The 13742-nt window shown below is 45.4% G+C and overlaps 1 protein-coding gene across 1 annotated transcript in view; it reads left to right on the forward strand.

Annotated features, from left to right (window-relative positions):
* The window catches only part of LOC134093489 (integrin alpha-11-like), an 80342-nt gene that overhangs the window by 52587 nt on the left and 14013 nt on the right, over window positions 1-13742 (forward strand). Inside the window, exon 22 of the mRNA XM_062546539.1 lies at window positions 12320-12396. Within this exon, the coding sequence (XP_062402523.1) occupies window positions 12320-12396 (77 nt within the window). The remainder of the gene's footprint in view (window positions 1-12319; window positions 12397-13742) is intronic.

A 13742-nucleotide genomic window follows, 5' to 3' on the forward strand; every position in this document is an offset into this window, starting at 1 on the left:
GTAGATCCCAAGCTTCAAGCTCTCACCGTTCCAATCGCTCAGCGCTAAGTGTTAGCATGGCAGCTACAAGGGCACGAGCAGAAGCGGAGGCAGCTAAAGCTAGAGCATCATATAGCTTAAAGGAAATGGAGATTAAACTGGAGAAGGCCCGACTGGAGGCAGAATTAGAAGCTCTCAACCAGGTGAGAGAAGCAGAAGCAGCTGTTGCCAAAGCAGTCATTATGGAAGCTGCCGTCGATGACTATGAATATAATTCTGATGGAAGCTTGGAAGAATTTAAATTTTTGCCGAGAGTTAAAAGTGCTCAAGAGAAAGTCAGTGAATATGTAGTAAAGCATACGCAGATGGTGAATACCCACCCGGAGGAGGAAGAATTAGACATGAGCCAGCAGTCTCATCAGCCGTCCAACTTTATTACACTGGATGAAGTGAATGGCTCTCCTAGTCCACCGCAGAGGAGGAATCGCCCAGACCAGGGGATTCAGCAACACTCAAGCCCACATCAAGTACATCATGGCCGCTTTGAGTCACAGGGGCCAAGCATTCAGCAATACTCCAGCCCACATCAGGTACATTATGGCCACTTTGAGTCGCAGGGGCCAGGCATCCAGCAAGATTCCTCGAAGCCCAGTGCTCAACGTTATCAACCTCACTTCAATCATCCTCAACCTGTCAATAGGTTGCACAGTCAAAGAAAACCGGTGACGAGCCATTACTTACCAAACCCTGCACCCAGCAATGTAAATAGCAGCACATCGGACCTGGCCAAGTTTCTGATCAGAAGTCAGTTAGTATCAGGTGGTTTAACTAAATTTGATGACCAGCCGGAAAACTACCTTAGTTGGAGATCAACATTTACAAGTGTTGTGGACAGCTTAGATCTCTCGCCTCATGAACAGATTGACCTGCTCATAAAGTGGTTAGGTCCAGAATCAAGCCAGCTAGCTCGCAGGATAAAATCAGCTAATATCAGACATCCATCAGTGGGTCTCAACTTAATTTGGACAAGGCTGCATGAATGCTATGGTGCTCCTGAAGCAATAGAGAAGGCTCTGTTTGCCAAATTGGATAATTTTCCAAAGATCACCAACAGAGATAATCAAAAGCTAAGAGAACTCAGTGACTTGCTGTTTGATCTTGAAGCTGCAAAGGAAGATGATTATTTAAGTGGATTAACTTACCTGGATACAGCACGAGGAGTTGGTCCCATCGCAGAGAAGTTACCGTTCCACCTGCAAGAAAAATGGATAACATTTGGGTCCAAATACAAGGAAGATAAAAAAGTCCCTTTCCCACCATTCTCAGTCTTTTCTCAGTTTGTAAGAAGAGAGGCTAAAGCAAGGAACGATCCAAGTTTCAATGCATCCTGTCATACAGCATCTACTTCAAAAAAGGAAAAGAATGGGAATCCAAGAAACCAAGTTATTGTACATAAAACCAATGTGTCTGCAGAATCCAGCAACAATGCAGAGAAACAAAGTGAGGACCCGAACACAACATGTCCAATCCACAAAAAACCTCATCCGCTCAAGAAATGTAAGACTTTCAGGGCAATGCTTTTTGATGACAGGAAGAAACTGCTTAAGGAGAAAGGCATATGTTTCCGCTGTTGTGCTTCAGTCTCCCACCTGGCCAAGAATTGTGAAGTCCAGATCAAATGTGCAGAGTGCGACAGTGAAAGACACATAGCAGCTCTCCATCCCGGCCCAGCCAAAAGGGAGTCAGCAAAACCACAGAGCCCCTCCAAAGATCATGGCGGGGAGTCAGAGAACGTACCTGAAGAGGAGTCAAGCGTGGCCGTGACGACGGCATGTACACAGGTGTGTGGCAAGGGCTTCAGTGGAAGGTCATGCTCCAAGATTTGCCTGGTTAATGTATACCCTCAAGGCCGTCGCTCAGAGAGCAAGCGGATGTATGTGATCTTAGATGATCAGAGCAACGTATCCTTAGCCAAGACAGAGTTCTTTGAGTTTTTCCACATACAAGGACCATCGGTGCCATACATTTTAAGAACATGCGCCGGAGCGGTTCACGTCTCTGGAAGAAGAGCCCATGGCTACATCATTGAGCCACTCACAGGTGAACTTAGCATTCTTCTACCAACTCTGATAGAGTGCAATAATGTGCCAAACTCCAGAGAAGAAATCCCCACTCCAGAGGCAGCGTTTCATCACAGTCACATGCGAGCCGTGGCTAAAGAAATACCTGCTCTGGATAACTCCGCAGAAGTCTGGCTTCTCTTGGGCCGAGACATTCTCCAGGTCCACAAGGTACGTCAGCAGTACAACGGGCCACAGAACGCTCCATTTGCCCAGAAGCATGACCTTGGGTGGGTCATTGTTGGCGATGTATGCCTCAGTGGAGCTCACTCGCCGAAGACAGTGAACACATTCAAAACATGTTTTATGGAAAATGGACGTCCCAGCTACATGCAACCCTGTGACAGCGTCGTCAGGATCAAAGAAGACTTCAGTCAGCGTTGCAATCAGGACAGCTGTCTATCTTGGTCATGTGCTCCAGTGCAACAAGTCAATCAACTAGGCAAGGCAGTATTTCAGAGGTCTGAGAGAGACAATCAGCTAGCACCTTCAGTGGATGACCTATCTTTCCTACAGATAATGGACAAGGGGTTCATCAGAGACGAATGTGGCAGCTGGATGGCACCACTGCCATTTCAGAATCCAAGAAGGCGTCTGCCCAGCAACAGGCAGTATGCGTTTGACCGTTTCAAGTCTTTGCAGCGTTCGTTCCAGAAAAAGCCCAGCATGAAAGAGGATTTCATGGAATTCATGCAAGGGATCCTGGAAAACAAACACGCTGAAAGAGCACCACCACTAGAGGATGGAAAGGAGGTGTGGTACCTTCCCATGTTTGGAGTATACCACCCACGGAAACCCGGGAAAATTCGGGTAGTATTCGACTCAAGTGCCCGCTTTGAAGGAGTGTCATTGAATGAAGTCTTGCTTCAAGGACCAAACCTCAACAACGGACTCTTGGGAGTGCTCATGAGGTTCAGGAGAGACCCTGTCGCCATCATCGCAGACATCAAGCAGATGTTCTACTGTTTTCTAGTTCAGGAAGAACACAGGGATGTCCTACGCTTTCTGTGGTTCGAGGACAACAACCCTGAAAACAGAGTGGTGGATTATCGCATGAGAGTCCACGTATTTGGGAACAGCCCATCCCCGGCAGTAGCAACGTATGGGTTAAGACGATCAGCTCAGGAGGGTGAGGAGGACTTTGGCAGGGACGTGTGTCAGTTCATCAAGACGGACTTTTACGTGGATGACGCCCTGAGGTCCTTCCCAACCGAGGACGAAGCAATTGACGTGTTGAAGAGAGCCCAGAAGTTGCTGGAACGCTACAACATAAAGCTTCATAAGATTGCCTCTAATAGGGCACAGGTTATGGATGCCTTTCCGAAAGAGGACCGTGCCAAGGGTATTGAAACCCTGGATCTAGCAGTCGACGACTTACCTGTTCAGCGCAGTCTAGGTGTGGCCTGGAACATGACAGAGGACAAGTTTGCCTTCAACATTCCTGAGTCACAGAAGCCCTTTACGCGCAGAGGTGTTTTGTCAACGATAAACAGCCTGTTTGATCCATTGGGTTTTCTGGCACCAGTGACAATCGAAGGCAGACTCCTCCTACGAGAGCTAGTGTCTCAAGGTACAGACTGGGACACACCCCTGCCTGAGGAGAAGTTAATCAAATGGCAAAGATGGCATAGTTCTTTGCAAGAGTTGAACAAGTTGACCATCCCACGCACCTATGCTTCGTTTCCACTAACAAGGGCCAAGGCGACAGAATTATGCGTATTCTCAGATGCCTCAGTAAAGGCCATCGCAGCAGTAGCTTACCTTAAGATGGAATCTGAAGAAGGTCTTCAAGATGTCAGCTTCGTCTTTGGGAAGGCCAAACTTGCACCTTTAGCAGAACTCACCATCCCTAGATTAGAGCTCTGCGCAGCAGTGTTGGCCATAGAGATTGCAGACCAAGTCAGAGAGGACATCGGTCAGAAACTGGATAGGATAACATTCTTCACTGACAGTAAGGTGGTGTTGGGATACATAAACAACACGTCCCGGCGGTTCTATGTTTTTGTGAATAATCGCGTGCAAAGAATCCGGCAGTCAAGTCACCCAAGTCAGTGGAGATATGTGCCCACCGGAAACAACCCAGCTGACCATGCTACAAGGTGCTTGTCTGCAAACCAGCTACAAACTTCCAGTTGGCTGACTGGACCAAAGTTTTTGCTGAATCCTGATAATTCAACATCGGACGCTCACTTTGAACTGATTGATCCAGACTCAGATGTGGAGCTTCGTCCTGAGGTCGCAGCTTTCCTGACCAAAGTCCCAGGAACACAGCTGGACACTGAGCGCTTTGAAAGATTTTCATCTTGGAGCAGACTCACAAGAGCCGTAGCACGGCTGAAGCATGTTGCACAGAGTTTTCATAAGCCATTCCAAGATTCACAATGTGTTGGCTGGCATTTCTGTGGAAAAGGCATGACGAGCACAGAACTCGCAACAGCAGAACATGTCATCATCAAGGCTGTGCAGCATGAGGTGTATGCAGAAGAAATTAAGTGCATTCAGCAGAATCATGTCTTACCTTCACACAGTCCGCTGAAGAAACTTCACCCTGTGATGGATGAAGGAGGTCTGTTACGTGTAGGAGGCCGCATCACTCGCTCAGACTTACCTGTAGATGAGACTCACCCAATCCTGATTCCTGGTAGGCATCATGTTGCCACATTGCTCGTCCGTCATCACCATGACCGAGTCCAACATCAAGGAAGGCACTTTACAGAAGGCGCCGTGCGTGCAAGTGGCCTATGGATAATAGGAGCGAAGAGAACCATCAACAGTCTTATCTTTAAGTGTGTGACATGCAGGAAACTGCGTGGCAAATTGGAACAGCAGCAAATGGCAGACCTTCCCGAAGAGCGCCTGCGACAAGAACCTCCATTCACTTACGTAGGCCTGGATGTCTTCGGTCCGTGGGAGGTTGTCACCCGACGAACGAGAGGAGGCAGTTCCAACAGTAAGAGATGGGCAGTATTGTTCACATGCATGTCCACTAGGGCTGTTCACATAGAAGTGATAGAGTCCATGAGCGCTTCAAGCTGTATAAACGCTCTTCGCAGATTCTTCTCAGTCAGAGGACCTGTGAAACAGTTGCGGTCAGACCGCGGAACCAACTTTGTTGGAGCCAACACCCAGTTGAAGTTGGGAACGGGCTCTGAAGACGACAGTGTAGAGAACTACCTTCGCACCCAAAGGTGTACTTGGGTCTTTAACCCCCCACACGCCTCTAACATGGGCGGAAGTTGGGAGCGTATGATCAGAACGGCACGACGCATCCTCGATTCAATGTTACTCCAAGCTGGAAAGTCAAAGGTCACTCACGAGGTGTTGTGCACCCTTATGTCAGAGGTCATGGCCATTATCAACTCTAGGCCGCTCATTCCAGTTTCTTCAGATCCTGAAGCACCTCTGATACTTACCCCAGCCATGCTGCTTACGCAGAAGATTGGTGCTTCGCCTGCTCCGCCAGGAGACTTTGCAGAAGCGGACATCCTAAAACATCAGTGGAAAAGGGTTCAGGCTTTGGCAGAGACTTTCTGGGCCAGGTGGAGGCGAGAGTACTTGAGCACAATTCAGGCCAGACAGAAATGGCACGCCAAGAAGCCAAACCTCAAGGAAGGAGACATAGTGCTGTTAAAGGACAAACAAGCCAGAAGAAATGAGTGGACGAAGGGAAGGGTTACGAAGGCCATCCCAAGCGCCGATGGACTAGTGAGGAAAGTGGAAGTGAAAGTCGCGTCCCACCAGCCCCCAAAGACTTACCTGAGACCCATCTCCGAAGTGGTCTTACTCTTGGAGTCAGAGGTGGTTTAGGTTAGGTGTGGCACTCTAAAGGTGCCAGGCGGGGAGTGTAATGTAATGGGGAGGGAAACTTGTATTTTGAATGGGGACTTTTATGTTGAAGATTTTGTTAGCAGTTCTGTGTCCTCTACTTCCTGTACTTCCTGTTTAGTAAAAAGAAGGCAGCCATTTTAGTTAGTTGTAGTAGACTACACAAGGAGGCACATGTAATGAGACAGCAGTGATGATGTTAGCCCTGCACATCTAATCTTGGTGTTTTCTTCAGGCAAAGCCAGTAAGTTTCTCTATGAACCTGTTAAGAAATAGGAAAGAAAGAGTTAGTTATCTTATGTCATTATTGATTTTGGTTAGTTAAAAGTACTTACCTGAAATGCTTAGTTTAGCTAAGTTAGCTAAGTTTAGCGTAACCTGTAACAGAGAGTTATTGTATATTTTTAGCATGTTATACTTACCTGTGTAATTTGTATTTATTGCAGTTTTACCTTTTCTTCATTAAATTTGTCCAAATACGACACTTTGCCTGTTCCTTGGAGAAGATAATGAGGAAACGAGTTTAGCTTGCTGTTTCATGCTAGATGAGAACAGTACAGAGTAGGTGAGTGGGATTAGGTGAGTACGGAGTAGGTGAGTTGGATTAGGTGAGTACTGAGTAGCCTATTCAAGTCTTTTTTTCCCCTCCTGAAGTTGGATATGAAGTGGGCCTATAATGAAAGTATTTCCAGATTCCACTCTGATGTACAGTATCTAGGTATCAAGGGTGATTAGGCTAATATAGCCTACATTTATTTATTAGCTCAGGGGAGGGTATTCCATATATGATCCTATCCAGTGAACGCGCTTCATTCAGCCAAATTGTAACGCGATGCTTTAAATTCTCAGTAACGATAACGGCGTTGCAACAATGAGAAAAGTAATTCATTCGATTACTTCGTTTCTGACAAATTAACGCTGTTAGTAACGCCGTTATACATAAACTCCGTTACTCTCAACACTGGTCACAGAGCCAGGTGAGTTTGTTCCTCATGAGGTCACAGAGCCAGGTGAGTTTGTTCCTCATGAGGTCACAGAGCCAGGTGAGTTTGTTCCTCATGAGGTCACAGAGCCAGGTGAGTTTGTTCCTCATGAGGTCACAGAGCTATGAAGGTATTATTGGGGCAAAAGTCACGAGCACATTTAACTGCAGATTTCGCATTCGCACACTAAAGTCACAAATGTGTAACCGTACATTTGAAGTTGTAGATATTTTTTTCATACCTTGTTAACACAAAATAGGGCTACGGGTTCACGAATCCGTTCTACAAGTTCACAAAACCGTTTTACAGATACACGAATTCTCACCTGTGCATCACAAGTTCCTGGCCTCATCCCCTCGAGACTTTTGCTCCATTTACACTGCAACGATTGGGGCAAAACACATTCGCACATCCGTGTTTCATAGTCTGAGAACATGCACAACATTCGTGCATTTGTAAACCCAAATGTGAACTAATGCAACAGAAGTTGTGCATCTGTGAAATGTTTTCTCATTAATAAAAGTCTTGCACGACTACAAGTGCATTGATACAAGTGCTTGAGTCTACATCTGCGAGTTTCCGTCGCTGTTTTCCGGGGACGAATACTTTTGCACCAATTATACCACCTGGCGATGTGCAAAACCGATTTGTACTTGTGTACACAGAGAGCATCGATCGAAAACAAAACAAGGCGGCCGGATCTGGATCTGGATCGCGCCCACACATCCCTGCTCATATAAGTAGCCTAACCTCCGCTTGTTTCCTCATCAATATAAAGACAAGGACGCACGATTTGTAGATTTTCTTTTCACAGAGTGAGAAAACATACTTCGGAGTGATTATTTGCACCCGGGTGTAAATAGTGGAATGGAGGCATTTTCTTATTTGCACCCAAACCTGTAATGCGTGCAGAAACAGATGGGATGGCCTACCTAAATCTAACAAGTTAGGATTTTTAAAAACAATCTTTTTGATGGAAACGTGGTGCTAAATTCCCATAAACGTGTTCAGTTAACGGGTAAAACCGTCCGTTTGTAAGCAAAATCAAGAATTACGAGTTTGTTTACCGTCACTGAGCAACCAGAAGATAGAAATATTACGCTACTAGCCCGTTGCATGGACTAGAAATTGTATAGGGTAGCGGGTAGGCGCATGGGCCATATGGTTCGAAGATTGGCAGTTCGTATCCCATTAGTAACCTATGGCTTTTTTTTGCATGCCAATATAGTTGAAAGAGTTGTTTTCTGTAGAGGAGTTGACTATTTAGAAGCGTTCTACTCACAACTGTAGCCTATTTCTATAACTAAAATAAAACTAGACCATTTTTGACAGATTCATTAAGCACAAACTCTTATTTGCCGCGAAGTAACGTCATCAAAGAGAAGAGAGTCGTTCGCACATACTTTCAAAATATTTTAGTTTGGCATGCAAAAAAAAAAATGCATTAGTCTACATTTGGTGTGATTTGAACTACCAATCTCTGATTCATGGCTCATGCACTTATCCGCTAACCTACATGACTTCTACGTTATACGATTGACTGGGCTAGTAATATTTGTCTATCTTCTGGTTGCTAGGTGACGGTAAACAAGCTCGTAATTCTTGATTTTGCTTACAAACGTACGGTTTTACCCGTTAACTGAACACGTTTATGGGAATTTAGCACCACGTTTCCATCAAAAAGATTGTTTTTAAAAATCCTAACTTGTTAGATTTAGGTTGGCCATCCCATCTGTTTCTGCACGCATTACAGGTTTGGGTGCAAATAAGAAAATGCCTCCATTCCACTATTTACACCCGGGTGCAAATAATCACTCCGAAGTATGTTTCTCACTCTGTGAAAAGAAAATCTACAAATCGTGCGTCCTTGTCTTTATATTGATGAGGAAACAAGCGGAGGTTAGGCTACTTATATGAGCAGGGATGTGTGGGCGCGATCCAGATCCAGATCCGGCCGCCTTGTTTTGTTTTCGATCGATGCTCTCTGTGTGCACAAGTACAAATCGGTTTTGCACATCGCCAGGTGGTATAATTGGTGCAAAAGTATTCGTCCCCGGAAAACAGCGACGGAAACTCGCAGATGTAGACTCAAGCACTTGTATCAATGCACTTGTAGTCGTGTAAGACTTTTATTAATGAGAAAACATTTCACAGATGCACAACTTCTGTTGCATTAGTTCACATTTGGGTTTACAAATGCACGAATGTTGTGCATGTTCTCAGACTATGAAACACGGATGTGCGAATGTGTTTTGCCACAATCGTTGCAGTGTAAATGGAGCAAAAGTCTCGAGGGGATGAGGCCAGGAATTTGTGATGCACAGGTGAGAATTCGTGTATCTGTAAAACGGTTTTGTGAACTTGTAGAACGGATTCGTGAACCCGTAGCCCTATTTTGTGTTAACAAGGTATGAAAAAAATATCTACAACTTCAAATGTACGGTTACACATTTGTGACTTTAGTGTGCGAATGCGAAATCTGCAGTTAAATGTGCTCGTGACTTTTGCCCCAATAATACCTTCATACAGAGCCAGGTGATTTTGTTCCTCATGAGGTCACAGAGCCAGGTGATTTTGTTCCTCATGAGGTCACAGAGCCAGGTGAGTTTGTTCCTCATGAGGTCACAGAGCCAGGTGAGTTTGTTCCTCATGAGGTCACAGAGCCAGGTGAGTTTGTTCCTCATGAGGTCACAGAGCCAGGTGATTTTGTTCCTCATGAGGTCACAGAGCCAGGTGAGTTTGTTCCTCATGAGGTCACAGAGCCAGGTGATTTTGTTCCTCATGAGGTCACAGTGCCAGGTGAGTTTGTTCCTCATGAGCACAGACATCCTGCAAACCAACGACTGGAGCTGCTGCCCAAATGTACTGTATCATGGTGAATCTAAGAGCCAACGTACCAACATAAGCCCCCTCTCTCTTCTCCTCTCTGTCTCTTCTCCTCTGTCTCTTCTCCTCCTCCTCTCTTCTCTTCTCTCTCTTCTCCTCCTCCTCTCTTCTCTTCTCTGTCTCTTCTCTTCCTCTCTCTCTTCTCCTCTCTCTCTCTTCTCCTCCTCTCTCTCTTCTCCTCTCTGTCTCTTTTCCTCTCTGTCTGTTCTCCTCCTCCTCTCTCTCCTCCTCGCTACTAACAGCCCTGCTCACCCAGTAGCCTTGTGTTCAGCAAAGCTACTAACAGCCCTGCTGTTAGTCATTAGTATGAGAACGATGAGTATGTTGAGTATGTTGGTTGTGTTGCGTATGTTGAGTATGTTGGTTGTGTTGAGTATGTTGAGTATGTTGGTTGTGTTGAGTATGTTGGTTGTGTTGCGTATGTTGAGTATGTTGGTTGTGTTGAGTATGTTGGTTGTGTTGAGTATGTTGAGTATGTTGGTTGTGTTGAGTTGAGTATGTTGGTTGTGTTGAGTTGAGTATGTTGGTTGTGTTGAGTATGTTGGTTGTGTTGAGTTGAGTATGTTGGTTGTGTTGAGTATGTTGGTTGTGTTGAGTATGTTGAGTATGTTGGTTGTGTTGAGTATGTTGGTTGTGTTGAGTATGCTGAGTATGTTGGTTGTGTTGAGTATGTTGGTTGTGTTGAGTATGTTGAGTATGTTGGTTGTGTTGAGTATGTTGAGTATGTTGGTTGTGTTGAGTATGTTGAGTATGTTGGTTGTGTTGAGTATGTTGATTGTGTTGAGTTGAGTATGTTGATTGTGTTGAGTTGAGTATGTTGGTTGTGTTGAGTATGTTGAGTATGTTGGTTGTGTTGAGTATGTTGAGTATGTTGGTTGTGTTGAGTATGTTGATTGTGTTGAGTTGAGTATGTTGGTTGTGTTGAGTATGTTGTGTATGTTGGTTGTGTTGAGTATGTTGAGTATGTTGGTTGTGTTGAGTTGAGTATGTTGGTTGTGTTGAGTATGTTGAGTATGTTGGTTGTGTTGAGTATGTTGAGTATGTTGGTTGTGTTGAGTTGAGTATGTTGGTTGTGTTGAGTATGTTGAGTATGTTGGTTGTGTTGAGTTGAGTATGTTGGTTGTGTTGAGTATGTTGAGTATGGGTGTGGAGAACAGATGGTTGTGGGTTGTGGCTGAGCAGCAGTAATGTCACCACCTGACAATCGGTCAGCCAGGTTTCAATTCTGGGACCTGCCGTCGCAAGTTTGTGTTTCCTCAATGACCAGACCAGTTAGGTGGGAAAATATTCCATTTTCTTTTCTCTGCAGCCTAGCTGGTTTCCAAGGTGATCTTGATACAGCAACAGGAGCTGTGCCCTGTCAGCATTAGCGTAGCTCACTTCATCACACCCAGACTTCTACTCCCCAGTCTTCTGTTGGCCAGTTGGCAACGTCTGTTCTCCCTCCCCCGATGGACCCTCTGGACAGCACAGCTGAGGAACGTGCTCAGATGTGTGCAGTAATTTAGATATATGACAGCACAGAAATGTGTGTGTGGGTGGTCTGAAGAGTTATCTAATGCTAGCCCATGCTGGGGTCATAAACGTCTCCTGTCAGGGTCTACCAGCTCACACACACGCACACACACACACACACACACACACACACACACACACACACACACACATTACAGCTCTTGGTATTGTCCTGTCAGGGTCTACCAGTGCTGGGTATTGTGCTGTCAAGCTCCTGCCAAATCTTTCATCTCTTACGTTACTGGCTGAGAGAAGACTTCATATGAAAGTTTCTGATACCTGCTTTTACGGCGCATTCCTTTTAGTGTTGTCAGTCTCGTACCGTTAGGTTATCATTGGCTGTTTGCTATTTCTTGTTAAAGAATTCCATTGTCATTAAAACGACCAACAAGGTACAAATACAAAGAAAACATGTCATCTCATCTCGACTATGGGCGCAGCCATGTTTGTTGACAGGTCCTAAGCCCAACTCGGGGTACTCGCAAGTACTCCGAGGTAAAGGGGGCGTTCCTCCGTAAAATGCCGCAAGAAAGCTGGGTAATTTACACTTTTCAACTCGGGCGGGCGATTTACGATACAAATGGATGGCAGGGTTAGTCTGCATTCCTGGGAGCACCTTACCAGCAGTGAAATGTACTTGAAGACATTAAGATTACTACTAGGCTCACAGACAGTAGGATTAGGACTAGGTTCACAAACACTAGAATTAGGACTAGGTTTACAGACACTAGAATTAGGACTAGGTATACAGACATGTGGTTCTTACAGACATTAGGATTAGGTTTACAGACACTAGAATTAGGATTAGGTTTACAGATGTTAGTGTTAGGACTAGGTTTACTGGCATTAGCATTAGTACTAGGTTTACAGACATGTGTCATACAGACCTTATGATTCGGACTAGGTTTACAGGCATTAGTGCTGGGCTTGTAGGCATTAGAGAGTTAAAGACATGATATGGTTTGTGTGAGGAAGACGATCTGAGCAAAGGCTTGTGTTTGTGTGGCACAGGTGTCTTTCCGTGTGGAGTTTGAGCTGAGCAGGTCGGTCTTCCTGGACTATGTGCAGGTGACTCTGGAAGCCAGCAGGTGAGACTCAGAAGCAAATGATACACTCCTCTGACCAAGCAGAGCACACAACACACACTAATCAGCTATACGACTCTTTCACCTGAAGTGCGTCCAGCACACATGATACCCATGAACACACAGAACACACAGATGTGTACATACCCATGAACACAGAGAATACACAGATGTGTACATACCCATGAACACACAGAACACACAGATGTGTACATACCCATGAACACAGAACACACAGATGTGTACATACCCATGAACACAGAACACACAGATGTGTACAGTACATACCCATGAACACACAGAACACACAGATGTGTACATACCCATGAACACACAGAACACACAGATGTGTACAGTACATACCCATGAACACACAGAACACACAGATGTGTTATCCCTGCTGAAAAAAAACAGCAAGAAACCAGCTTAGGCTGGCAGCTGGTTTTAGCTGGTCTTAGCTGGTCTTTGCTGGTTTTCTTCTAGCTTGACCATCTTTGTAAAGCTTGACAGGCTGGTCACCAGCATGACCATCTTAAACCAGTTGTATCCCAAACGACAGGCTGGTCACACCAGCACAACCAGCTTCCTCAGATGGTCACGCCAGCATGTCTAGCTGGTGGCCTAACCAGCTACACCAGCAAAGACCAGCAATAGCTGGAAGAAAACCAGCAAAGACCAGCTAAAACCAGCTAAGACCAGCTACCAGCCTAAGCTGGTTTCTTGCTGTTTTTTTCAGCAGGGGGGTCTAGCTGCTCAACCATCATAGGGTGGTCAAACAACCTCTTTAACAACCCTGCTGAAAAAAACAGCAAGAAACCAGCTTAGGCTGGTAGCTGGTTTTAGCTGGTTTTAGCTGGTCTTTGCTGGTCTTTGCCCAAAACACGGTTATTATTGCTGGTCTTTGCTGGTGTAGCTGGTTAGGCCACCAGCTAGACATGCTGGCGTGACCATCTGAGGAAGCTGGTCGTGCTGGTGTGACCAGCCTGTCGTTTGGGATACAACTGGTTTAAGATGGTCATGCTGGTGACCAGCCTGTCAAGCTTGACAAAGATGGTCAAGCTGGTTTTCTAGAATAACCAACATAAGCTGGCGTGGCCAGTAAAAACCAGCAATGTAGACCAGCAACACCAACTAAAATGACCAGCTTAAGGTGGTACGACAATCAAAACCAGCTGAATTACCATCATAAGCTGGGTAAACCAGCTGAAGGTGTTTTCGCGAGAGTTTTGCTGGTCTAGCTGGTTAACCATCAAAGGGTGGTCAAATAAGCTGGTTAACAAGCTGGTCAACCAGCAAACCACCTTTAGCTGGTCAGGCTGTTTTTTTCAGCAGGGAAGCTAGTCAACCAG

This window comes from Sardina pilchardus, chromosome 10 (genome assembly GCF_963854185.1).
Source record: "Sardina pilchardus chromosome 10, fSarPil1.1, whole genome shotgun sequence".
In the NCBI taxonomy this organism is placed as follows: Eukaryota; Metazoa; Chordata; class Actinopteri; order Clupeiformes; family Clupeidae; genus Sardina; species Sardina pilchardus.